This window comes from Balearica regulorum, chromosome 2 (assembly GCF_011004875.1).
Source record: "Balearica regulorum gibbericeps isolate bBalReg1 chromosome 2, bBalReg1.pri, whole genome shotgun sequence".
Taxonomy (NCBI): domain Eukaryota; kingdom Metazoa; phylum Chordata; class Aves; order Gruiformes; family Gruidae; genus Balearica; species Balearica regulorum.
Window position 1 is genome coordinate 58601100 of NC_046185.1, and position 25711 is coordinate 58626810.

At 39.2% G+C, this 25711-nt stretch overlaps 1 protein-coding gene across 1 annotated transcript in view; it reads left to right on the top strand.

Annotated features, from left to right (window-relative positions):
* The window catches only part of LDLRAD4 (low density lipoprotein receptor class A domain containing 4), a 285812-nt gene that overhangs the window by 137852 nt on the left and 122249 nt on the right, over positions 1–25711 (top strand). Inside the window, exon 4 of the mRNA XM_075744505.1 lies at positions 3926–4066. Within this exon, the coding sequence (XP_075600620.1) occupies positions 3926–4066 (141 nt within the window). The remainder of the gene's footprint in view (positions 1–3925; positions 4067–25711) is intronic.

The window sequence follows — 25711 nt, forward strand, 5'->3', positions numbered from 1 at the left end:
CAGGTCGCAAATACCTGATACTAACTATGCTCCATGTTCAGAAGTATCTATATTTTCATTGAATAATCCATTTAATTAATTTGTCCCATTCATACATTTTTCCTTTGAGTATTTCCTTCAGACTTCAAAAGAACGTGATTATGCAGGCTAAGTTTTGCACTTCTGTGTCCTCCATTGGATGTTAAATTTTGTTAGATTTAGAAGTTACTTTTGCAGATGCGTGTGTTGTGGGTTGATCCTGGCCAGCAGCTAAGCACCCGCACAGCTGCTCGCTCACTGCCCCTTCCTGCCCCACAGGAAGGGGAGAGAATAGGAAGAGTAGCAGCAAAAAAGTTTAATAAGTGAAGGAAAGAGGGGAAAAAAATAATGCAAAGGCAGACACTCACCACCTCCCACAAGCAGACAAATGCCCAGTCAGTCTCTGAGCAACAGGAAGACAACCCCCCTGTTTTTTATTGCTGAGCAGGATGCAGTACGGCATGGAGGATCTCTTTGGTCAGTTGTGCTCAGCTGTCCTGGCAGTGTCCCCTCCCAGCCTCTTGCCCACCTCCTGCCTACTCCCTGGGAATAGCAGAGTGAGAAAAAAAGAAAGCCTGGATGCTGTGCAGGCACAGCTCAACAATAGCCAAAATGCTGGTGTGTTATCAACACTATTTTGGTCACAGATTTAAAACACAGCACCATAGGGGCTGTTATGAAGAAAGTTAACTCCATCCCAGCCAGCCCCAGTACACGATGACTGCTTTCTTGGCAAACAGATTTGGTGGGAGATTACAAGACAAGATGATTTCAGCAACATGGGCCATTTTAAAATCAACACAGAATTCCTGCAGCATTGTGAGCAACCTTCCAGTCAACGTGGGCACGTCAACAGGGGATGACAAGCGTGATGACTTTTTTTTTATTCACCTTGACAATGGCAGTGTTCCTGTATGTGAGGAAAGGAGGAAGTAGCCACAAGAAAAGTTGATCAAGTCTGGTTTTTTAATTCAAATTTCAATGTGGTCCATTATCCAGAACAAAAAAAGCACCCTTAAAGCACAAATTCTTTCCTCTGCTTAGTCCTCTTATGGTAATGTTAGTTAAACCCCTGAATTTTAAGACTTTAATAGAGCTCCTAAAAATGTAATGCTTCATTTGGTCTTTTGTCTGAAGACTGTATAATCTGGTGGCAAATAGAAACCCAAAGTTCTTAGCTTTAATTGCTTTTGTGTTGACATCTTGCTTGAGCACTTTGTATCAGCCATGGGGGAAGCGTGGAAAGCTTTACATTAAGACTCAATACAAAGAGACAGGAAATAATTAAATATTGTGCTCAAAATAACATGCCAAATGTTCTAACTTCAAGCAGTATGGGGTTTGATATTTGTCTTTCAAATAGAAGCAGTATGTCCTTTACTACTCTAATTTCACCTTGTGTTTTATTCCTCATTTAAGATACCTGGAAAGTTTGAACCCTTCCGAGCCAACTTTTCTGATCTTCCAAGGCAGCTTTGTTCTTTTCTTGTTCCAGTTTCTTACTTCATGAAGTTGCAGAAATGAGTCCTGAAGTGTTTAATTATCAGATTGTTAATATTGAGACCGATCTTTTAAGTCTCCTTTCCAAAAGTAACTGTTAATGACCTTCTTAATTCCTTAGGTTTTAAAGGCTTATTCTGGTTATGCATTTTTTTATACTCTATACCCAAAATAGAAAAACTAAGCCCTTAAATGCCTCTTCAGTTCTTTGTTGTAGCAGAGAAGGACATGGTGACAAAGGAACAGGGACAGTATTTTACTGTACAATTTGAGTATTTTAAGTACTGTAGGGTTGGACTGAAAAAGCTTAAATCTTGAGGACCTTATTTAGGCAAATGCTTACTGATTTTTAAGTGCAGTTTGAACAAGTGGAATAGAAGGATAGATTTTTTTTTTCTCCAGGAAATGCTTGTTTTTCTTGCATAGTATTTTATGGCTTTTATTTATATTCCTAAGTAGCATTTTACATGTTGCACATGTAGATGCATATGTTTTTGCAGCGGCAGGTTCTTGCTGGTATGTGTACCAAAATGCCATTAGTACTCTTGATGAAAACTGTTCAGAGTGAAGTCTGCAAATCTCTTTACCTACAAAGCAAATTTGCTGAGAAAAATTATTTTGTTCACTTTCCCAATTTATTTTTCTCCTCCTTCACTATTACCGTGCTTACATTACACATCCAATATGTGTGTGTAAGTATCATGCCTCAGTAACTGTTTTAGGACATTTTTAGAATTATAGGTCCTGTTGTTGTGCTCTTAAGATTAGAGGAAAATCTTGTTGATGCTGTTGAAGATGAACAAATGCTGTCTCTTTGCTGGGAAGGACCAGAGATCATCTCTCTTAAGCAGAATCAGCCGAGCTGAACTGCAGCCTTAGGGAAGTCCAGGATTCAGGGAATGGCACTACTTTAATAAACAACTTGTGAGTGTTTCTTGGTTTTAGTTTCTACATGGCCTTTGCTTGTGAATGAGAATTGGCAGAATTTGTCAACAGGTTGGAAGTGTAATCATTAAATTATAATTTCTCGAGATATAATATGTCCTCTGTTCTATATGCGTAGTGTATTTAACTTTGGAACAAGCCTAGTGAGAAAGCTTTTTATAATTGCATGTATATTTTTGTGAACATTTCTTAATTACATCTCAGATGCTTACTATAAAGCTTTGTTTCTGGAAGTAACATTTAAATGATCAGTTTAGCAGAAGGGCAATGCAATTTTAATTATCAACCATAGTAGAGATCTTTAGTACATAATGCCTTATTTAAATACTGAGGTATTACAGCTTCAGACAGAAGGCAAGTCAGTCAAACTGAAGCCCAGTCTGACTGGGCTCTGAAAATTAAAACATCCAAGATGACAAGGCACTGGACTGTAATTCCCGTAAAAAGCTACCACTGGTTAGAACTTACTGAATCTTTACCAATACACAAAAGGCCAAGGATGGAGGTAATGTCATCCCTTTCTGAAGGGGTAACTGCATAGCTCTCCTGTTGGTGTAAAATTTGAGTGGGAGATGAGGTAAGGAATTTTTCCTTGACATTTTTTTTAGAAGAGCTAGATATCAGTCTAGCAAGGTGTCTTACACAGGATTAGTTAGCCAGACTGCATCCTTTTGCAGAGAAAGGGAGAGAAGAAGGAACTTGAGGTATCAAAGTTTTTGTTTAAATACTTGGTCTCATAGGAATTGTTATCATGACTGAACCGTATTTAGGGGAAACTGTTAATTTCTTTGTAATGAATCAAATGTAAAAAATATAGCGTATAGCGTTTGGACACTTTACAGAGGTTTTAGTAGTTTACTGACTTTATAAAGCAAACTGGCACGGGGGAGTTCAATGTACAGACCGAGTGCTTGATTGTAGTTAGTTGGGAGACTGGCAAATTGGCTTTGGGAAGGTAGTTAAGGAATAATTGTCTGTGTCTGGACAGGATTGTTCCTGGTTACAAACTATACTGTTGCCTTACAGCTGATGCTGTTTTACATTGTGCAAGACTTTTTTTTAATGTGGGACAATTATTATTTTTATTCATAGTCCTGCCTTGCCCCAAATACGCAAGGTGCCACACAAACATGTATGGGAAGACAGTCTTTGTCCAAAGTGAATTGTAATCACCATGAACTACAAAAAAATAATGTCTGTTTTTTAAGAAGTTGAGTTTCCCCTAATGGCAAACCTAGTTTACTAGTGGATTGATTCTGGTGATCTGGAATGTGTCATGTATATATTTATCCGTGAAGTGCTTACAAATACTTTATTTTGGGGATGAAGTGCCAAAGACACGTCCACCATGATAGCATCTACTTGAAAAAGATGGCCTTTAGTATCAGTCATTCTAGCAGTGAAGAAGGTAAGCACCAATTTCCTCACAAATTTTTGTTTTGGTTTCTTTTTTGCCTTTCAGAGTGCAAATTCACCTGCGCCAGTGGTAAATGCTTGTATCTTGGTTCATTGATTTGTAACCAACAGAATGACTGTGGGGATAACAGTGATGAAGAGAACTGTCTGCTTGTGACAGAGCATCCACCTCCAGGCATCTTTAGCTGTAAGTACTGGCTCTTTGAGTGTGTCCGTGTGTATATGTATGTCGAATATGTCTGTTTACCTCAGAAATCAATGTGTTCAGAAACTTGGTCTGCAGTACGATATCTGGGGGGGTGAGACAAAGGAAGTAACCACTGTTTTTGTCTGAGCCAGCAGTAATTTGTAACACACTTTCTCTAGGTTTCTAAACCTGGAAAGTTGTAATTATGCAAAGGGAGTTTGTGCTGCAGATATTGAGGTTATAATCATATGGATTATATGTGGCTTCTGAGAAGGAAAGCGTAATATAAAAATGATTAAACAATTTGTTTACCAAGGTTCTAAAAATATTTCATGCTTTGTCTGTGTGACAGTCTTTATATGCTGTTAAGACTATTAAGAAAGTCGTAATCTTTCCAGTCATCAGTCCTATTAATCAAATATATTTTATTAGTGCTGAGATCAGCATCATTTGGTAGGTCACTGGGATTTTGTAGGTATATATTTGAAATACTTTTAGTTGCTATTCTTTGGTGCATAAATATCTCACACAGAGTGCCAGAGTTTATCACCAGAATCATGCTCTTAGTGCTTTGCCCTCAGTGAAATCAAACTTTGATTTTGTTTTTGTATGTTCTGCAATAATTTATTTTTAAACGATAATTCAGCTGTCTGGATGGGGGAGGAATTTTCCAATAATGCTTCTGGTCTACAAGTACAGTAGAAGTGCTGTTACGTTACTGCATTCCAGATGGTTTTGTTCTGCCAATACTGACATCCCTCAGCATGCAGTTTCACCTCTGGTTGTGACTATGGCTTAGGAATATCTGTGTTAGTTATGTTGTTATTAATAATAGAAATTACAAGCAGCATGTAGCTGTGATTTTTGTAATGAATGCATGTGGCTTTAAGCAGGACAGAATCACTTGGAGCGCATTCATAATAGAAGATGAAGTCAGGTTTTGGATATATACCTTTCCTCCTCTGCTCTCTAACCTCCAATTTCACATGTGTCTAAATGTTATACTGCAAATGTTTATAAATCTTGTACTTTGCGGTACTTTGGTACCTCTGCAGTGATTTCAGAGGTTTTGAAATAATAATGGCCTACATATGCTTTTATTTTCTTTCAGGATATTTTTCTTTTGATTTGGTTTTTGGAGTGGAACTCTTTCCAAAGTCCCAGGACTAGCTGTAGGCTTTGGTGATGGGTCCAGATCGAAATATCACATGTATTTGCCCATGAACTTAGGCTAACCTTGGCTTTTGAGTTGTAAAAAAGTTATGCCTTATTATTTGTGCATACAAAACTTCTAGGCATATCTTTAAAGTTCAAACAGAGGAGGTTTTTTGGCTGGGATACTGTACAGCTCTTCTCTTAAACCAAACCAGCACAACTGCCCAAAAGGAGCCATGAAAAGCACTGTGGTAGCAGATGGAGGGAAGGACTTTAGTGACAAGCAGCAGCTGGGGCAGCGCAGGTGGAGGCCCTGTGTGTCTGCAGTGCAGCAGTGGCACCCTATGAGTTCCTTGGTGGAGATCCTAGGTGGAACTCCGAAAGCCTCCTTCAGCTTGAGGTCTGATAGCTGGGGTGCCGGTGGTGTTTCAGTACCCCTTTGTCCCTGCGGCAATCGTGCAGTAATCACAGCAGCGTGTTGGCACGCTGGCCTTTTCCTCAAAAGGCCTTTGGACTGTAGAAATTGTTACTTGCTTGATTCAGGATCTGCAAACTTCCTGGTCTCCCCCTAAGCCACATCCCTCCCTTCAGGCGCTGCAGTAGGTCAACGTGAAGCCAGGCATGCCTGAAAGGGAGCGGCGCTGGTGAGCTGGCAGGTCATCCTCCTCGTCTCCAGCAGCGTAAAGTTTATCCAGACCAAACACAACAAAATGTGTCTGCAAAAAACCTTCAGCGGCGGGTTTCCTACTGCTTGCACAGGAGCTTTGGTTGGCCTGTTTCATGATCCTGTCTCTGGAAAGTTGTGCAGATCAAAGTGGTGGCATTTCTCTCACTTTTCAGTGGACATGGAGAAAAATTGTTTGTTTCCTTCTCACATCAGCCTTTTACAGTTGTGAGAACTGTTACCACCCATCTGTCAGTTACCCTCTGGGAAGGTTTGAAAAAAATAAAACCAAGTTCCTTCACAAGAATTATGTTTCCTTAAATCCGATATTTGTTCATTTTCTCTGACTCCTTTTAAAATATGGTGTCCAGTAGTCCTGCTACTTCACACCTCCCCAGTGCTGAGTGAAGAAGAATAATTAGATAAAGATTCTTACTAAATCATTCAAGAACTATATTTGCTGGTTTTGTAACAACATTGCAAATGAGAAGTTTGTAGAGGAAATATTTGATAATTGCTAGGAACATTTGGAAGTGTTTAACTTTTTGCTTACCATGTGGCAGAGAGACTGGTTCATTGTTGCATTTGGGGATATTGATAGTGACTGTACTTTTTCATTGCAATAGGGACTGCGCGACAAGTGCTGGTAAATAAAGGGATTTCTGTTCTAAATAAAAAACCAAGACCCAGTGAAACAGGGTCCTAATGCTAAAACAAAGAGAAAAAAGATCGAAGCCAGACGGAAAAATAATACAACCATAAACAGTATTTAAACCAAATGAGGATTAGTGATATTTATCACGTTCTGGCTATTAAACAGGCTGTTACATGGTAGAAATAAGTGTCAGTTGGTAATAGGAAAGAGTATTATTATAAATGTGGCAGTTGGTTGTATTGGCTTATTCTAGCATTGAAAAAATGTTTCTAGAATACTTGTTGAAGTGAGGTCCCCAGGCTTTAGAGAGATGACATGTTGAATTAAGGAACTTGTGCATGCTTTTGCTCAATGATTTTAATGGGGATCCCGACCAGAATACACCAGAGTATATGCGCTTGAAATGCCTTGGCTGACGAGGCTACCTTCCAACACAGAAATACGTATATTCATTGGCCTCTAATTAGTGACAAGAAGGTAATACAGCTCTATAAGAAGAAAATGAGTGTTAAAAAAAAAATCACTTGAGCTTTAAAGCAGGAATTTCTTTCTGGTCAGTGTTAGACATCAGCTCTGTTCTTGCATCTTTTTGCTTGTGCACAGTTTTTGAATGGGTAGGAAACCGTTGAAAGGAGCCACGTGTAAGTGTGCGCTGATCTTCGTCCAAGCAGAGTGGCCTGTTTCTCCCTGGAACTGTTCTTGTTTTTACCTAGAGCACATTGGCACTACTGTGGTATGCCTTCCCTTCTGCTGTTAGTTCAAAGAATCCCTTTCTCTTACTGTATTCCAACCTTCTATCCTCCCGTGGTGGAAACAATATTCATCTCATTTCACAGTAATATATACACTGCCCCCCAATGATGTCTAAATAAATAAATTTTCATATGGAAGTTCTGCTTCAGTTTATTTAAGCACTATGTGCCATGCTAGCGGTAGCCCATATTTCCTGGCTACTGAAGCATTTCTCATTTGCGCTCTTGCCAGCAGCTAAATCCAGAATGTCTCGTTGGAGCTTATTGTTTAGTTTAGTTAAGTTGCATGAGCAGTGGTATAGAAAGATATTTTTTGTGGGTGACCTGCTCCCAGGATCTCGTGATTATAGCAGATGCTATCTCATTGTGTTAGAGGAGTTTAAATCTCTCAGACTTAGTCTTCCTCTCTCCTTACTATTCTTATCTGGCTCCAGTGTGAAGGCCATTAATTCGATCTTTTAAATGTTGCTACTGAACTCAATAAGATGTCTCACATGTGCAAAGTTAAACAAAATGTGTATTTTTGCAGGTCTTTGGTTTTATTAATTTTTCTCTGCTGACTTGTAGGTAGAGTTTTCTTATGCTGCTACAATGGGCAGTTTAGTCTTTATAGCACAGAGAAATTGGAGGGCAGCCGGGGAAAATCTGCACCAGCTATGAGGTGTATTAGCTAGTGTGTGTTGGAGTCTGATTTTAGATACCACCAGTTCCAATCGTGCAAGTGTTAGTTGGTCAAAATGCATGCTAAGGCATTTAAACCAAACATGTAAGATAACAGCTTGCTTGTTTTACACTGGGATTTTTAACACAGGTTTGGTGATGCATGTTAAAACATACCTTTTCTTCTCAGTGAGGCCACTCTGAGGTTACTGCGCGTTTCCCTACAGGTAGCGTCCTACAAAGTAGCCTGTGTCAACTTTCGGTAGGTCCACTTTTCTTATTTTCATCTGCTATAAAGACTTATTGATTGAGATAATGGAGATGACTGTTCTTTTAACACTGCTTGGAGGTCGAGGGTGTATTTAACTCCACAAAGCCCTGATAGGAAAAATGAGATGAAGAACAGGATTTTAAACATTGCAGACTTGGCCTTGGAGGCAGCTTGCTGCTCCATGTGACCTGCAAAATTTGGACTCTGAGGAATTGAAACAATGTGCCTGCTTCTAGCAGGACACAGTTCATTTGTTCCAGCATTTCCCTTTGTTTCGCAACAAATAATCGGCCTGCCTTGTCCTGCTAAAAGTAAATTAGATTTTGAAATGGGAAGCATAGTCTGTCGTCTGTTTGCAGACTGCAGTATCCAAGTCATGTCTAATTGAGAAGGGTTGCAGTGGTGGTGATTTTAGTTCTTTAATTGTTTGGTGGAAAACAGTACAGGTAGTTATCTCTCCTGTGACCTGTATGTGTTCGTGGGCATATAAAACACAAATATTGACATGCATGAGAATTTGAAGAATAAAATAAGGGAGAACAAATCCTTCTTGTCATGTGAAAATTATGTCTACATCAAATTTCAAGTTGTCAGCATTGATGGAGGTGATGTGTCATGGCTGTTTTGGCATATAAGAGTTTGCTGTAGGAGTTCATTTTCCTCTGCAGGGTAAAAAAACCCAAACAAATCAAATATATAGCTCTCCCTTTCACCACCCCCACCTACTTCTGTCAGCTCTGAGCCTTGTAGTGATCTGCAGGGGGTTGGAGAATGATTCTGTTTTAAAAACAAAAAGCTCAATCAAAGGAAAATATTTTGTTTAAAGAGACCTTTGGCATCCCCCTCCAACTGTGACACCGAATTTGCACAGATAAAAACAACCGCTTAGATTTACATTTTGATTGTGCTTCTGCTTTCATGTGTGCCGGGCTGTCCCACTTCAGGTGAAATTTATCCATTTCTTTAAATATTTAGCAGTCTAGCGTTGATGTTAATGAAAGTCTGGCACTGCTATTTTGAGCATTGCAACAATGATAGTAATTTTCAGTGTCAGATTACTGCTTCTCGGAGGAAAAGGGAGATGGGAGGAGGGAAGAGCAGGAAAAAAAAAAAAATTGTTTCGGGTCTAATAGAGTTTGTCATCAGCCTGGCTGTGCCAGACAGATGGATCATGAATACTGTCTAGACGCTCTCTGCCTGAGTGGAGCTGTGGTCTCTAAGGACAAGCAATGAGACGCCGGCTTAAGTGACTGGGGAAAGTCAGGACGTGCTCCCCTCTAATCAGATAGCGATCCGGGCTGATCCTGCCTCACCGGGAGGGAGGAGAGGCCCCGCCGGTGCTGGGAGCCGGTCAATACCGATCTCAGCTCAAACTTGGCTGTTACAGGGATTTAGGGGGGAAAGGAGAGGGATGGTGTTACGACGCTATTGATTTCAGCTGCATCTGCCCAGGGACTGCGGGGTGATTTAGCTGGGAGTGTAGATCTCGGGTGGGGGTGGATTGGGAGAGCCATCATCTGGCCATAAAGCACATGCATAAAACTGCACGGTCACCTGTATTTATTGATTGGTTTAGTCACCGTACATGCTTGAAAGTGCTTATTGCTTACTTTTTCTTGATTTGGCTCACTTGTTCAGAAGGATTCATCTCTCCTCTCTACCTGGGGCTCTGTATGTCCCCAGTGGTTAAGATGAGGTTACATGAGCCTGCCTACAGTTTGGAAAGGAAAAGCTGTGTTAACCAGGTGAGACCTGTAGCCTAGGGCAGATCTTGCACTGTTTAGTGATCTCTCATGCTGTTACTTGTCCTTTCTCTGTCACTAAGCACAATTAATGATAAGGAAATAAAAACTTCTGATGTAGACAGAGCAATAAATAATTTTGACTGGTGGAGTTATAACAAAAACTTAATTTGATACATATGCTAACTTATTTAAAAAGCAAGAGATTCTCTGGGTTTTGTATTACAGAATAAACCATAGTGCTCTGGATTTCAGTTCTGTGTGTATACAGCTAAATACTAGATAGATATTTTTATTTAGAAAATCCAATTGGTTTTCAGCCTATAATGCAGTCTTATTTCATAAAGTGCTATAAGCAGGTTCTGTGCTTTGTTTTGAAATCATTTCATCTTTGCATATTTTTGAAGCACATCATGGAACGTTAGCAATTAATACAAGCTTGAAAATTTAGAAACAAAGCAAGACATGAAGGTGAATTTTGTGTTTTCCTTTAATATTTTGTATGTATTTTTAAAAATACTGTATTTCCTGATGTTTAATAAATGAAGTGGAATACTGGTCCCATTAATTCTGTAATAAAACTGCAGTGGTATTCAGTAATGCTAGAGTTTACCCATTCTTCATCCGGAGTCTTATGGTGTTAGTGTTAGCAACTTGGACAAGCCAGACACACACGTACGTGGCCAATAACAACCATGAAATATGCTGGTACAACATCAGGTATTTGCATCTGCTTACAAACAGGGCTGAACTCGGCTCCTGGTAAGGAATTTCCATTTCACAAAGTTTCCAGCTGAACATTAATCATGTTTTTACTGTTAATGAGAAAAGAAATAAAAGCTCACAGTGCCATGCAGATGAAAATGTGGGAATTTCAATAGCTCTGAAATGCTATATTATTCATTCGCAAAGTCAGTCAGTCAGTTGTATCACCTTTAATCAAGATCTAGAAACAACATTTGTTAGAACTGTTTGTGTTTGTTGTTCTTGCACATTTCATTTATCTCTCCTTCAATTCCTCTTAGCTTTTAGGAAACCTCATCTAGTACTAAACATTACAGTTTAGTACAATTATGCCTTGTAACACTTTTACTTACTCCTGTTTCTTTTTTCTGCTGCTGTTTTCTTATGCAAAAAAGAATTTTAAGTGGTCAAAGTCTACAGTGTATTAAAATCTTCATTCAAAGACTGATTTTTATGTATCTGAGAGAGTGCCTAACCTTCAGACTGGAAATCTGAGAGCAGCAGTGCCAGGCATGATGTGACTTTCTATCGTACAGGTACGCTTGGCTCTGCAAGAGACACGAGCTCCTTGTGGACCACTCTGAGGTAGGGAAATGGCCTCCCACGGACTCTGAGGGCACCCTTTTTCAAACTCTTTTCTCCATGAAGTGCATGGTAGCAAAAATACTTCATCAATGCAGGCCTAAAACTAAAGTACAAAAACCACAGCACTGTATCATACCACAGGCACAATTCCTCCCCTGGAGAGAGGAAGAGAATAAACTGTGAGACAATTCTTTTCAGGCATTATTTCATGTGCAACTAGTAGGTGCTCAAACATGACATCAGTATAGAGTGGAACTGGGCAACTTTTGTTGATTTTATTTTCAGTTCACATTGGTACGTATTGTTCATTGCTGTCCTTCCTCCCTACATTTTCATTTGCAAGGGTCACACTGTACAGTGCACTAGGAGCTGTCTGGCTAAATCTCTGTAAGTTTTAGATGCAGTTCTGAAATCCTCCTGTGTGGATTTTGAAGCCACCGCTCACCCTGTTGTTTATTCAGTTCACACTGGTTATCGCTGGTAAATGCTCATTAGGAGCACTGCATTCGTGCTGTGTTTGCACTTGGCTAATATAAGCCTAGAGGAGCAGTGACAAACTATTTCTTCTGTACAGCATGGGAAGATGTCCTGGTGCTTAGGTAGTATGAAGATTACATAGATTTTCATGTGGTTTAAAGTGTTTCAGAGAATGTGCTTTGAGGAAGCTTTTTATAAAATAAAAAATAATTTTTAAAAAATCCCTCGCACAAAAAGGACATTGAGTCAAACTGGATGACCTTCCTTCTCTATGAATGCTGCTGACTGTGGTGTTTGTTTGCTTTTCATTCTGCAGATGCATATCTGACCCTTTATCTCCAGAAACACTTCATCTCCCTGATGAAATGAACCACCTTATTTTTTCTTAAGCAGGCTCATCTTCTTCTGTTTTAAAGTAACTGAGACGAGTTGGGAGTTATGTTCTGGTATAAATAAATGCACACTGAAAATTTTCTGCCTGAAGTTTCTATGTAGCTTAACATATAGCATCATGTTTGTGCTCAAAGAAATCTGTGCTTTTCAGTGATTTCTGGTCTGTATTGGGTACGAAATGATACTTTTCTTTATCATGTAGTGTTTAACCAAGGCACATTGCTTTGGCCATTAGTGTGCAGCTATTTTTTCTCAGACTAGAAGGTCTGAGAAACCCTATTCTCTGCAAAGTTTTGCAAGTGCTTGAAACTGGCATAAGCCAGTGTTGCTCCTTGTGGTTGCTCCCTCACTTGGCCCTGTGCAAATGTTTGTGCAGCCACACAGGAATTGAGTTGGAGACTTGGTCTGGTTCTGGTGAACTCTGAGAAACCTCCACTTTGCTTTGGCTGGTGTCATGTCTTTGATTCTGTTCTCAGCTCAACCGTGCAAACTCTTGTGCCAGCACAAAGCAGAGTGCAGTACAAGTGACTCCATTCAGTGGTGGTTTATCTGTGACTGGTTTAAGGTTTCCATGAAATAGTAGTGTTATTAAATGCCTTAGTCCTTGCCTCACTAAAGCATATGCTTATAGACAGTTCCTTGAATACAGGAGAGTTTGGTAATTAAGCACTAATTGTTGCTTTCCCCCTTCTCTCCCATTCTAAAAATCTCATCATTTATGACTTTTTGTTACAGAGAAATGAAGCAAAGAATGAAGCATCAGAAGGCGTCTCTCGTGACTGTTCATGGGCTTGGGTTCATTTGGAACGAACCCATGCTAGTAGAACATAATACAACATTCAGTAACAAAGTCCTGTTTGGCTTAAGACATGGGGCTTTATTGGAATAATGTTAGCTAGTTAAATGAGTTCATAGGAACAGCTGTCCTGGGTCAGATCAAAGGCCCAGCTAGCCCAATATTGAATCTGGCACTGGCCAGTTGCAGATGCTAAGTGAAAGAGTATAAACAAATTAGATAAACAGTTGTGCTTTCCCCAGTAAACCTGGTTCCTTGGAGGAATGGTGCACTGCTCTGTATGAAGAGCACAGGATTTCTGTCCTCCTGGGAGAATTCGGCATTTAGAAAGGGCAGGAACTGAGGTAAAGAGAAAATGTCTCATTTCATAAGTGTAAGAATGAGTGAAGATCTGTCAGCCCTTCACTAACCAGTAGATGTGTGGGCACATTGGTTTCTTCTATGTTCAGCACATATTTTTCATGTTAAGGAATTTTGAATGTAGGACACAAGCTTGAAAGTGCTGAATTTATGTCAACCTGAAAGACTGTTTGCCTAGGTCTTTTCACTTATTTTGTGAGGAACAGATATTTTTAATTTCTCTAAGCTTACTGTTTTTTCTGAGTGATGTTGGGGTTTTTTTGGTCAGGATTTGTGGACTGTGTGACAGCTTTATATTTAATAGTGAACTAAGTTCATCTTGTGATGAAAATAGGCTTAAATTTGGCTTGGATGGTTAAAAAACCAAATGTACACACAAAGCCTACTGCATGTAGAAAATACAGTTGTCATCTGTGACCGTGTAACACACAGGCATCAGATACTGTGGGAGTACCTGTGTGTATATTATGGCAGGCTTGCACTCATTTTTGTTTCGTTTACATGCATGTTGTATGCAAGTGTAAGGAGTGAATACAGACCGATTAGCATTAAGAAAAATATAAGCAACATGGAAAGATCTGTACCTCAGCTCCTATGAAAACATAAATTGGGATTTCTATCTTTGTTTAAAAATACCCACTCTTTTAATTACAGGTTTAGGGTTAAAATAAAGGCTAAAGTATTTTTTCACATTTTACTTAAAACATAAATGAAACAGTTGACCAACTCTTTATACTGAGCCACTGTTAGGAGCTAAAGTAAAACAGATCAGGAGAGCGAGTTGTAAAATTAATTGCATTTTATATGCGATAGATGACTTTCGTCTAACTTAACAATACAGTCTAAGAGGCTAGAGATGTATGTAATACAGATTAGTCCAACCATACATGATAAGATCACAGCTCTACTTATCTTTCCAGCAGTATTGCTACACTGGTAGCTTCCTCTTTCCTTCTTGGATTTCTCCTCCTTCTTCTGTTTCAGTATTGCTGTGTAATAGCTCCATAAAAGTAAGACAGATTAAGGACCTGGGGGGTGTAGAGATAATAATGACGCACTATGTGAATACTGAGTCTGGCACCTAGTAGCACCTTGATAGAAATAGAAAGCTGTGATCACAGTATTAAAATATGCTAACAAGCTGAAGGAGCTAATGGGCTGAATTTTTACAGTGCAGATGTTCATCCGGCACTTGTGCTGAATGCAATAACAAATGTGTGGGGGCTGATGGTGATATTATTGTGTTCTTGGCAGCACAGTCCTCCAAACCAATCTTCCTTTCTTTTATATTTTACCAAGATTTAGAATGTTCTTTTCTGTGGCCTAAGATAACGAATGTAAGCGTATATAAACAAATGGGTATGACTAAGGCTGGTTGGGCTAGGGTTGTCTTTATTCAAACCGGGGGTTCTGTGAGAATGGGTGCACTCCTGTATGTGGTGGTGGGGATCATTATCTCAGTTCTTGGGTAGTTCATACTCTACATCTCCTACTAAATTTCAGCTAGTTTTATTGTTGTTGGTTTCAAAACCTAGCTCATCTGGCCAGAATAAACCATCAGCTTTGAGAAACTGTAGAGCAGTTGTAAGGGTCATCACCCCGTGTTTTCCAGAGGAGAGTCAGTAGTCTCCTGGAGAACAGTCACAGTGGCCTTGTATTCCACTCCAGTACCTCAGCCTGGTCATCCATCTCATGTTATTTCACCTATTCAGTCTCTTTGTTTGTGTTCAATGCTTTGCAGCTAATGCCAAGAATGGTACTGCTATCTTGCAGAACCTTTCACCTGTTTCAATAGGAAACAATCTTGACTTCTTCCCAGCAGATTCAGATACACCTGAAAAAATTACTGTTCATACCAGTCAAAGATTTGCTAGACATTGTTGGGAATCATTACATTGCAAACCTGCTCTTTCTTTTCCCTCCCTGACAAAAGTACTGGCTTGTTTGTTTTAATTACCAGGATGAAAGGTGCATGTGGCTTTTGTTCGTAATAAGCTGTAGCTCTCACTGTGAATACCTGTCACTTTTGATCGGCTGTTACAATCTAGATGATCAGTCAACTGGCCGTGAGTATTTGGGGCTGCCAGTGCTCCTCCAGCAAATGTATTTACTGCGCTATATAACACAGGTTTCAAACCACATCCCCTTTTGACAAGCCTATTAGATAATGTATGGGGAAAATAAACTCCATTGATGTTGGAAAACTAAAAGCAGGACTGAAATGATACGAGGAATGGAAGACTTGCTGATCAGTGAATAAGTCTTGCCAACAACTCCAAGTTTGCTTGGCATCTCTGCCACAGACTTCCTGTGCAATCCTGATGAAATCATTATTGGTTTTCTTCCTTAATTTCTTTATTTATAAAATGGAGATAATGATGTACATCTACTTTGCAGAAGTAATAAAAGAAGATGAAATTTTTATGTGGTTGAAAAACATGCAGAGAGATGTTAAGCTAATAACCTCAGAAAAATAGGTATAATACTGGAAAAAGTACAATGATCAGCTGACAGTGAGAATTAAAAAAAGAGTTTAGAAAGTATGTGCTTTACTTTGTATATTAACAATAGCACATACTGTCCAATATTAATAAATTTATCTTTAATTATTCAGTTGTATGTCAACATCTAAGAGCAAGGAAATGGATGTGCTCAATAGTTTCTAAGTAGGTACATAAAAAGTCAATTTGCATTAAAATGTGACTAGACACAGAAGAATAGGAGTGAGTTTTATCAGTCAACTATAATTCCACAGTTGGAGCAGAATATCTTAAAAAATGGTGGATGTAATGCAATGTAATGATATTTGGTTGTCTGTTAGTGAAGTCTGAAGAGGAGTATCAGAAGGATTTAATCAAATGAGGTCAGCAGTCAACAGAATGATGGATGAAATTCAATCTTGATTAATGCAAAGTAATTCGTACTGGAGGGCAAAGTATGTGCTATTAATACAGTTTATTGGATCCTAATTAATTGTGTAATTTAAGGAAAAGGACCAAAGCATCACTATGAAGGGCTGAATGAAGACCTCTTTAGAGAATATAGTTGTGGTCAGATAAAATATTTTGAATCAATAAAAATAGGATGTGAAATGTTATGATGCTGTTACATGTATCAACATTTCACCTTTATCTGGAATGCTGTGTTCAAGTGTTGCTGCAACACAGAACCATGCTGTGTATATAAAAACATAGGGAAACCACAGAAAGAAGTTGTGAACAGACTTTGATATGAATAGAGACCAAAAAGATTGGAATTGTTTACTTTTGAGTCTAGGTAAAGAGTGGGGAAATAAAAAGGTACACAGAACTATGGGTGTTGAACAGAAGGTGGGTCAGGAACTTAGGCTGTGTCGTAAGGTTAGAAGATCGCTCAGTGCAATTCAAAGCGGATAAAAAAGAAATTTTTTCATACATTCTGTCTTTGGGCTCTATACCTCATTACCATGTAGTGTCCTTGAGGCAAGAATTTACCAATATTTAAAGAAAGGAAGCCTCTGAACATTAAGTCCACTTGTGTGTAATCTATCCACACAAATATAGTTAGGAAATGCATAAGGCTGAAGTTCCAGGCATGAAACTTATTTCTAACGGTAAGATCAGGTTGAGAACTTGAGAGGACATTGCCTCAGTCTTTTGGAGAACTGAACGTCCTCATCCAGGAGGACAGTGCATAGGTTCCCACGTGTGGTGTGAAACTGAAGTCCATAGTAAGAGGCTTGGAATAGTGTTTGTGTGCAGCTACGTTCAAGTCCTTATGTGCAGTTTCCCTGACTGAAGTAATTACTGATAGTGCAAGTAACAGTATTCCGTCATATCTTAAGAAGCAGAAATCTGGACTGTCTTGTGTATCTGTTTTTCATAGAAGGTGGTTAACTAGCGAGGCTGGCACATTGAGTTGCTCAGCGAGTGAAAACTGTGGGATCTGTGCCAGCCTGTGCTGGATTACCTATTGCACACCAGGCTTTAGCCCTGGGAGGGTTGTGGAGCGCATCCCCAGTGCGGGAGAGCATGCCAATGGGACACATGTACTAGGAATTGCAGAGGAAGCCGGTATAAGCAATCCAAGGTTTAGAATTAAATGTGTTGCAATATGGATTGGTATTTGATTCTGTGAAGCTTCCTACAGCCCCTTCTGCCCATTAGGTTCATGTAGTTAATACATCAGGCCTTCAGAAATGTCTACTCCTTAACAATAATGTACTGAACTCCATACATAAATGTTCAATGGTAGCGGATGACATTTGTAGATCTTCTCTTCTTGCAGGAGGTAATAACAGTTTCTTTGCTTATTGCAACACAAGCTATCCATTAATTAGGACTTTCAGAGAGAAATGTGTGTAGGCTGTCAATGTGCAGAGTGGTGCAGAGAGGTGGGAAACAGATGTGTGGTCATATATGCACCAGCCAGCTATTACTCAGATACCATCCATCTGCTAATTAGCAGCTGGAATGTTGAATAACATTGGTGCTTGTGCGCTTGCTTGAGTGCAAGTCCTGCCTCTGGTTTTCACACTTGTCTTAATCCCTACACAGTACCATAAGTAACACGCTTCAATTAAAATTGTTTTGAAAGTGAGGTATCTACAACTTCCTTGTTACAACAGATTAATTTCTTGGTGTAGATTACTATAAGTGTAGGGCCATTAGCTTTTTGTACCCCTGAACAGCAGTGGGTTAACACTGGAGAGGAAACCCAACTCATCCGTTTTTCTTCCTGTCATGCTAATGAACCCAGTGTGTGCCACCTCAACTTTAAACTACCCCCTTGGTGATTCTCACTGTACCTCTTTCAGTGAAGAGTCAGCAAAGAGCAGCCAATTTCTGAACTGCCATAGCTGGGGGAAGTACGCGGTAATATTACCTGTATGATGAACGGCTCCTTAGGAAAACTATTGCAATTTAGCTGAAATTTCTATTTTACTGTATCATCGCTAAGAATTTCAATACAAAGTATTTGTATTTCCAGTTGCTATATGTCCTAAAAATACCTGCATGCATGCACACACATGTAAATATTCTAGAACAGTCTTTTTTCTTTTGTGAAGTCCAGATCTGTGATAGATTTCAGCCCTGCCCATCATTATAGGAACAGGCAGTAACAGACAGCACAATTAGTGTTGCCACAGTGGGGTTATAAGTTACCTGCTACTCTATACTGCGCTGTATTCCAGGTAGAAGGCATGTCTGTAGATCAGAAAGAGCGACTCCAAATTTGCTGCCAGAACATAAATGCAGAGATGGCTTTTCTCTGATCCGATTTCTGCATTCGTAAAAAGTTTCTCACGCTTTCCTGAAACAACTTCCTCCTTTATCCCTATGAAAAAGCTTGTGAATTAGAAGAGCGCTTCTAATCTTCCAGGTAACTGGGGAAATAATCCCTCTTTCCCCCCTCCCTTTTCCCCCTCCTTATCTTCCCTCCCCACAGAATGCTAAACCATTGTTTTTCCTCCCACAGTTGAAAGGTGTGTTTTGCAGAATACAGATGAGATATTTGTTGGCTAGCAAAAAATAAAGCGAAACAAGAGACGTCTTTCAAGTACAAATGGGGTTTTTGAGATCTCTGTTGGAAAGACTGATTTCTACATGAGCACAACTGTTTCTCCATATTGCCTGGAACACTTCAGTTACATATTTGGCCACACTTTCTATTATGGATTGTATAAAGACATCATTTGTCAGGCTAATAACTGTGTACAAAAATGTTTATGCACAGTAAAAATAGATTTCAGAGATCTTTGAAGTGCACCCACAGATACAAACTTTTGTAGTACTTTGCAATATACTGAGCTGGATTAGATGACAGTAATAATAGTAATAATTAGGACTCCTTTCTCCATTCTGCAGAGCTAACTGAACTTGTTTGAACCATCTCAGATTTTTTTTTTCTAAATATTTCTAGTTTTTGGCCTCTCTAGTGAGGAAGCTGAAGTATTATTTCACTGACAAGACCTTGCTTGCAGAGTGTGTTTTTCATGACACTGATGGTCTCTGGCTTAAAAAGAGCAGTAATAGACTTTATAACATATTCTAATTAGGTGGATAACTGGCTGTTGTAGGAAACGTATATTTTTTTAGCTAAATAGAAAATTTACCTTACTAAACTACAGACTGCATAGGCTCTTTTATAGAAATTCTTTTATTTAATTGTCATATATAAGCCATATTCAAAAGGTATGTTTGTCCCTGATTTCAACGGCAGTTAAGTCATGTAAGTAGGAGCTAGACACGCAAATATCTTTCTATATGTGACTGTAGTAGCTATTTAAACTAAAGATTTAAGTGGACAGAATGTAATTATCCCCATTGCAAGACTAATACACAAGGGAAAAATGCCATAGGATTTTGTAATAGCGACAAGTGGTCAAGACATTACATTTCGGCTTTGCTAGTTTTACCAGCTGTGTCTCATTCCATTATTCATACACACAGACAGACAGACACACACCTCTCTTCTAATTAATTATAGTTGTCGACCAGTGGGGGGAAAAAACAACTCCAGAGGTGATTTTCCAGAGAAAATCAGATTTCAAGGTGGGGCTAACAACTGCTAGAAATCTGCAGATGTGAAACAGCTTTTTGAGGTTTAAAAAAAAATCTGTGTTCATCATATGAATCTGAAAAAGAAATGCAGTTATTGGGATTTTCTTAGTGATCTGCTTATCTCAGTAAAAAAAAAAAATCAGAAAAATAGTTTGGATTTTCTGCCTCATGTTGTGCATGAAGCTGCATCTGTGCATGATTGATAGTGATTAAAACATTACTCTGGGGGAAACAAGGGGAAGGCACAGACACTGTGCGTTGGAAACCAGGGGTTTAGGTGCTATTTACAAATGGACAGGTATAGGTGATGATCGCATGTAACTTGCATTCCTAAACTGTTAATCTTTAAAAAACCCCTTATATTCCACATGGCATAATATTTCCACACCAACGGTGCACTGCTCTGCAGTGAAGTACATTACTCTGAAGGAGAGCTTGCTGACCATAAACACTGTGAAATTTAACTGAAATGAGAACAGCTGTAAGTAAACAAGTGTTTGAAGATGTAGCATAGTATTGGGGGGGGATGGGGACAATGGTCCTTCTTTGGTTGGGACAGAAGATGGTCTTTTAAAGTTACTTGGATATAAATAGGAGCAAGCATCTAATCCTTTCAGTTGCAGAGGTACTTCTTTTCCATGGGATTGAATCACTTGGCCTCCCGAAGGCATCAGCCAGGTCTCTGAATCCTACCACTGGCCTATGAATCTTGTAAATATTTTCTTAAAGAGGAATCAAAGCAGCATCTTGACTTTGTGGCCTCCATTTGATTCCTTCACAGACTGTTTGCTGGGCCTGCCGGCCCTTGGCAGCTATAGCATATTGAAAGTAGGCATGCATAACACATGTTGTATTTCATGGATGTGAAATCCTCACCTTGCACCGCAGTTTTACACAGTATTTGCACTGCTTTACAGATATAACTATATTCCGATAGAGCTTTTCATTTGTTACATTACACGTTGACAGTGTGCATGGCCCAGAGGAGATCCCTTTACCTGACCTTAAAAGACTGGAGACTTCCACAAAATACTACACTGGCATATTAAAACAGTGACAGTGCTTAGAAAAAGCAGTGGGCCTTTTAGGTGTGTCCATGAAGGATGGAGAAACAAGGGCATTACTAGTCTGAGAGCGAACTGTTTGGGTGAGATTTGGTGGAGAGACTGGAAGATGGATAACTTGCGGTAGGCAGAGCAAGGCTGCCTGACGAGTCACTTGGTGGGAAGAAAGCAGGAGGTGTGGCAGGTTGTGGGAAGAAAAAGTTGTTGGATTTCCCAAAGACATCGCCCTGCCTGGCGTAGCTATCGTGGTCCAAAACTCACTGCGTGTGCACATGTTCCCAGCCGCCCTTCCTGCGGGTTGCCTTGAAGTCGGTTTGTTGTAACTCCTTGGGATTTTTGGTTCCTCCTGTTTCTGCAGGAATTGTGTAGGTAAAACCCAACAATCAGCCCTGGGGTTCATGGTGCTGGGCTTGCAGTCAGCCGCTCTGTGTGCGTGCGTTAGTAGTGAGGACGTTGCTCCAGGTGGAACACCACAGATTGTCGTTTATTCAGATACAGGGTATTTAGAACACCTGATTGTGCTTGCTGTGTTTTCATGAAGAAAACAAGAAGCAATAATCCATCGTTTTAAAATCCAGTAAAAGCAACTGGGAAAATAAGTAGTACAGGGTTAGGGTCCTAATTGTTCATATATGGTGTCTCAGCTTAGGTTAGTGGTGAAAATAGACCTTGTTCTTTATTACATGGCATCATTGCTTTCACTCCTAAACTAGGCAGTGATTAAAAAGATCTATACCTGGAGTTGTTTGGGGGCCCTTTGATAGGGCTGGATGGGAAGAACCTCACATTGAAATTATAGGCATTGTGAACTGAGTCCAAGGAGCTTCGCTGATTTAGCCCTGCTGGATATCTGATTATTCATCTTGTCTGTTACTTTGATAAGTACCAAATACAGAGAATATTTGAAAAGATGAGAGGAGAGAAGAGAGAGGAATTTCAAGCATTGAGAATATTTCAGACCTGCGGTTGACTGGCAAATTAAATACAAATATACAAGGGGTAGCTACTTTTAATTTCCAAAGAAATTGAGAACTAGACACACAGAACACATCCAGGGAGGCCTCTGTAGTGTGGACATTGAGAGTAGCAAAACTGGTACCTGGTAGCATAAAGGGGGCTCTTTTAAAATGTTTCTTCATGTAGTTAATACATGTCACAGCAAATCTATATATTAGATAAGCTTTGGTAAATTCCACGTTGGGAGAGAAGGAGGTAAGGAATTGCTGATTGTAGGATAATGATACTCTTAGTGAAAGATACACTGACAACTTGAACTGATGCTGAAAATAACACATTGAAAACAAATAGTACAGTGGTACCAGTTGTGAGAACTTGAATTCATGCTTGTAAGTAGAAGTACTAAACTTCAGTAAACTGCTTTCCTTTTACTGAATCATACCTACCATTTCAGCTGGGCATTGCTGAGGAAAGCCGTGAAAGGGGCTTGTTAGATCTGGCTTCATCTCCCTTCGTTTCAATCAGCGCCAAGGCTGGAACTAGCCAGTGATCTCCCCTCCTTCTTCTTGCTTCCTGCCATCTTTTGATGTTTTGCCTCCTAAAATCCTTTTAACCAAATCAATCCACTTCCTTCTGTTCAAAGTATGGGTGTTGCGACATCCACTGACATCTGGAAATTTGACAGCTTTGAGCTTCCTCACTTTCATTCAGGCACTTAGAGAGGGACAACGAACCAGCAAGGCAGATAAAAAGAGTCATTTAGACTTCAGTTTCAGATAAAAGAATCAAGTTTGGTGACATATTCCAGTCTAACAGTATTGCTTCTGTTTTTTGTGGCAAAATATATTAGAATAAAATGAACAAAGAAGTATTCAGTGCTGTATCTGCTGGATTTTTATTCTGCCCTTTGTTGTACACCAGGTTTTGAGTCATAGGAAGTTTAATGAAAAAAATGACCTGTCAGTTCCGCTCCCTTCTTCCTTCTCCCTTCTCCCTTCTCTCTTCTCCCATCCCACTCGTGTTCTTTGAAATCATTCCCCCTGGCCACTGTAGGAGGAGTTTTCAGGAACCAGTTCAGGGTCAAAGTCTGGGTTTTATAGACCCATGTCAGATCACAGGGTCACTTTGCATGAATGCACCACTGTCTAATGAGCAGTTCTAGCTTTAAAAGATTGATAGCTTCTTTATAAATGTATTTATATAATTTAAACTTGTTTATATTATCTACCCGGTAAGAGGTAGTCTCCACAGTGTGCTGGAAGGGGCTGTTTACTGAAGAGCTCTATAGAGCTAGAACTCTGCTTAAAAATACCTGTTTTATCATGCAGAGCTATTTTCTGGAAGCTTAAGAAGTTTTTTGGAGAAGGTCATTTGGGTCTGTATTAACTTGAGCTGAGTTCTACAGATATTTTCCACAAAACATAATATAAACTTTGTACGTTCCCAGTGATAAGTCAAATGTTACAGTGAGCTGAAGGAGGGATTTGTACTCCGGGAAATGAAGCTCAACTGAAGCTTGATGTGTTGTTATAGGTCTTCTCAGAAACGGGGTTCATTCGGCGTGTTTAGTTAAATTCTCCAGGATGGCACTTATTCTTAGAAATAGATATTAATTAAACTGCTAAGTTGAAAAGGGCGTGAGAGGAAAGAGGGGAAAAAAAACCCAATAATTTTAGAGAGCGTCAGATGAAGTTCATTTACGCAAAAGGACAACACAATCAAGATAAACTAAATGCTACTATAAACAAAATAATAAACTAATTTTAATTAAAATTAAGTTAATATTAACATTAATACTTAATGCTAACATGTATTATATGTGATACAATATTTAATATCAAATATTTATTCATGTTAAACTATTAATTATTGAAATCCACTGTTGAATGAAACCACATGGATCTTCAAAGGCAGATTTTGGACTTGTTTTCCTAATTCTGCTGAAATAGTAGATGTTACTCTCCCAAGTTTCTCATAAAACTGATTTTTGTATGTAATATGTTTTGCTTTTATACGCAATTGGATTTAGGCCTTCTTCATTGCTCATGAAAAACTGGATTTGTACTTCCTACACCATGCCTCCATCAGCGTGTTCTGGTTCAGTAGGTTTTAGCCATTCAGTCCAGAAAATAAACCTGGGAATTGGTTTCTTTGAATTCTTCTTAATGATTTTCAATAAAATGAGCACAATCGATTTCTTCCTTTGTTCTTTTCTTGGAAAACTCCATTGCGTCTGTGTTGTTTGGGTTTCATTTCTCTCTTTAGATCTGCCTGCTTCAGCTGATTACAGGCGATACGGTGTGGTATTTTTTTTCTAAGTCGACCTATCACAGACTAGTTTTGCAGCTGGAGAAAAGTGTCATCGTTCACCTCTTGCTAGTGTAGCTGCACTTCAGTATTTACAGGTTACATTTTCTTCTGTGGGTTTTTTTTTCATTACTGACAATGCCAAACTTACACTTATTTTAGAAAAAAACTTTACTTTTGGACAAATGTACTGGAAAAAACCCAGTGTATGCTTTTGCAAAAAAGAATGGTTATAGTGAAACTAATCTTCTCCCCAAGAGCCTTTCTTGTGAGGTGCCCCAAAATTATTGTTGGATCTGGCTTATCGGAGTCCTCAGGTTTCATTGCTTTGTTGAGTCTTCAGGTTCAAACTTATATCCTAATTCCTTATTGTTTGAAAAAAAAATAATCCTGGTCAGGTAAGCATTTGTTGAAGGAAAATGTGACCTATGATACAACTTTGTAAAAAAGGTTGGTTTTTAAGGCTGTTTGTTTTCTGAGCTAAACAGGAAGGCTGAAAAATTTTGATTAGGATTTTGAAGACTATAGTGACATAATAGTATCTGAATGACCTAAACTGGCAAATTGTGATATGTTCATCACATAGCAATGAAAACTGTTTTGTATTGGAGGTGTGATTATGATCTACAGAGTGAGTGCAACAGTGCTACTTGGTATGTAAGGTTTTTGCTGGAAATAGAAATCTATCCAGTTTGGTCATCGCATCCGTCATTTTCCTTGGGATCATGCATGTCTTCCAACTATTTTCAAAAGTACCGAGTGTCTTCAGATTGGGTCTTGCGTTCTTGGTGCCTGGGAAAGTGGCCTTCAGTCTTCTGGATCTGTGACCTGTGTTCCACCGACGATTGTCCAGTTGTACAGATCTAATACCTTTTCTTTTTCAGAAGGGAAACAAAGTGCAAATATTAAGTAAGAAACTTTCTGGTTTAGGTTTGGAAGTGTCTCTTTGGGGAAGCCATCATGCACTTTTCTCCAATGTAAAATATATAGGTTGGAGGAGGATTACAGAGAGGCATGTTGAAAAGCAAGAAAACATAGCTGGCTCTTGAAGAGTTGTTGCCGTCCACTTTTCTTAATGATCAGAGCCACCAATAAATAAAACTATACAGAAGGGAAATAAAAGGGAAAAAAGCCCAGCAGCTTCTGAAGCAAATTTAAAAAGCCAGGGAGCAAGAGTTCCCTGTTAACAAGAGGGGTCTCCAGCATACGGTGATTCATTACTGTATTTATCTATCATAACTGCTTACCAAACCAAAACATCTTCTTAAATACCCACAGCACCATAGAAAACTCCCAAACCCAGGCCCATTGAAGCAGAAGCTGATGATGGAAAAAGCCACTTGACATGAAAGAGCAAAGGGCAGTGCTCGAGTTCATCTGGCAGGACATTATACTGGGTGCCCAGTCTTTGTACAACTGAAGAGATTTTGCATAAAGGACTTCTAATTTTTCTTCCAGGAAACCTGCATTTTTTTTCATTTTATTTAAGTTCCTTGTACACTGACGCACATATTCCTGGAA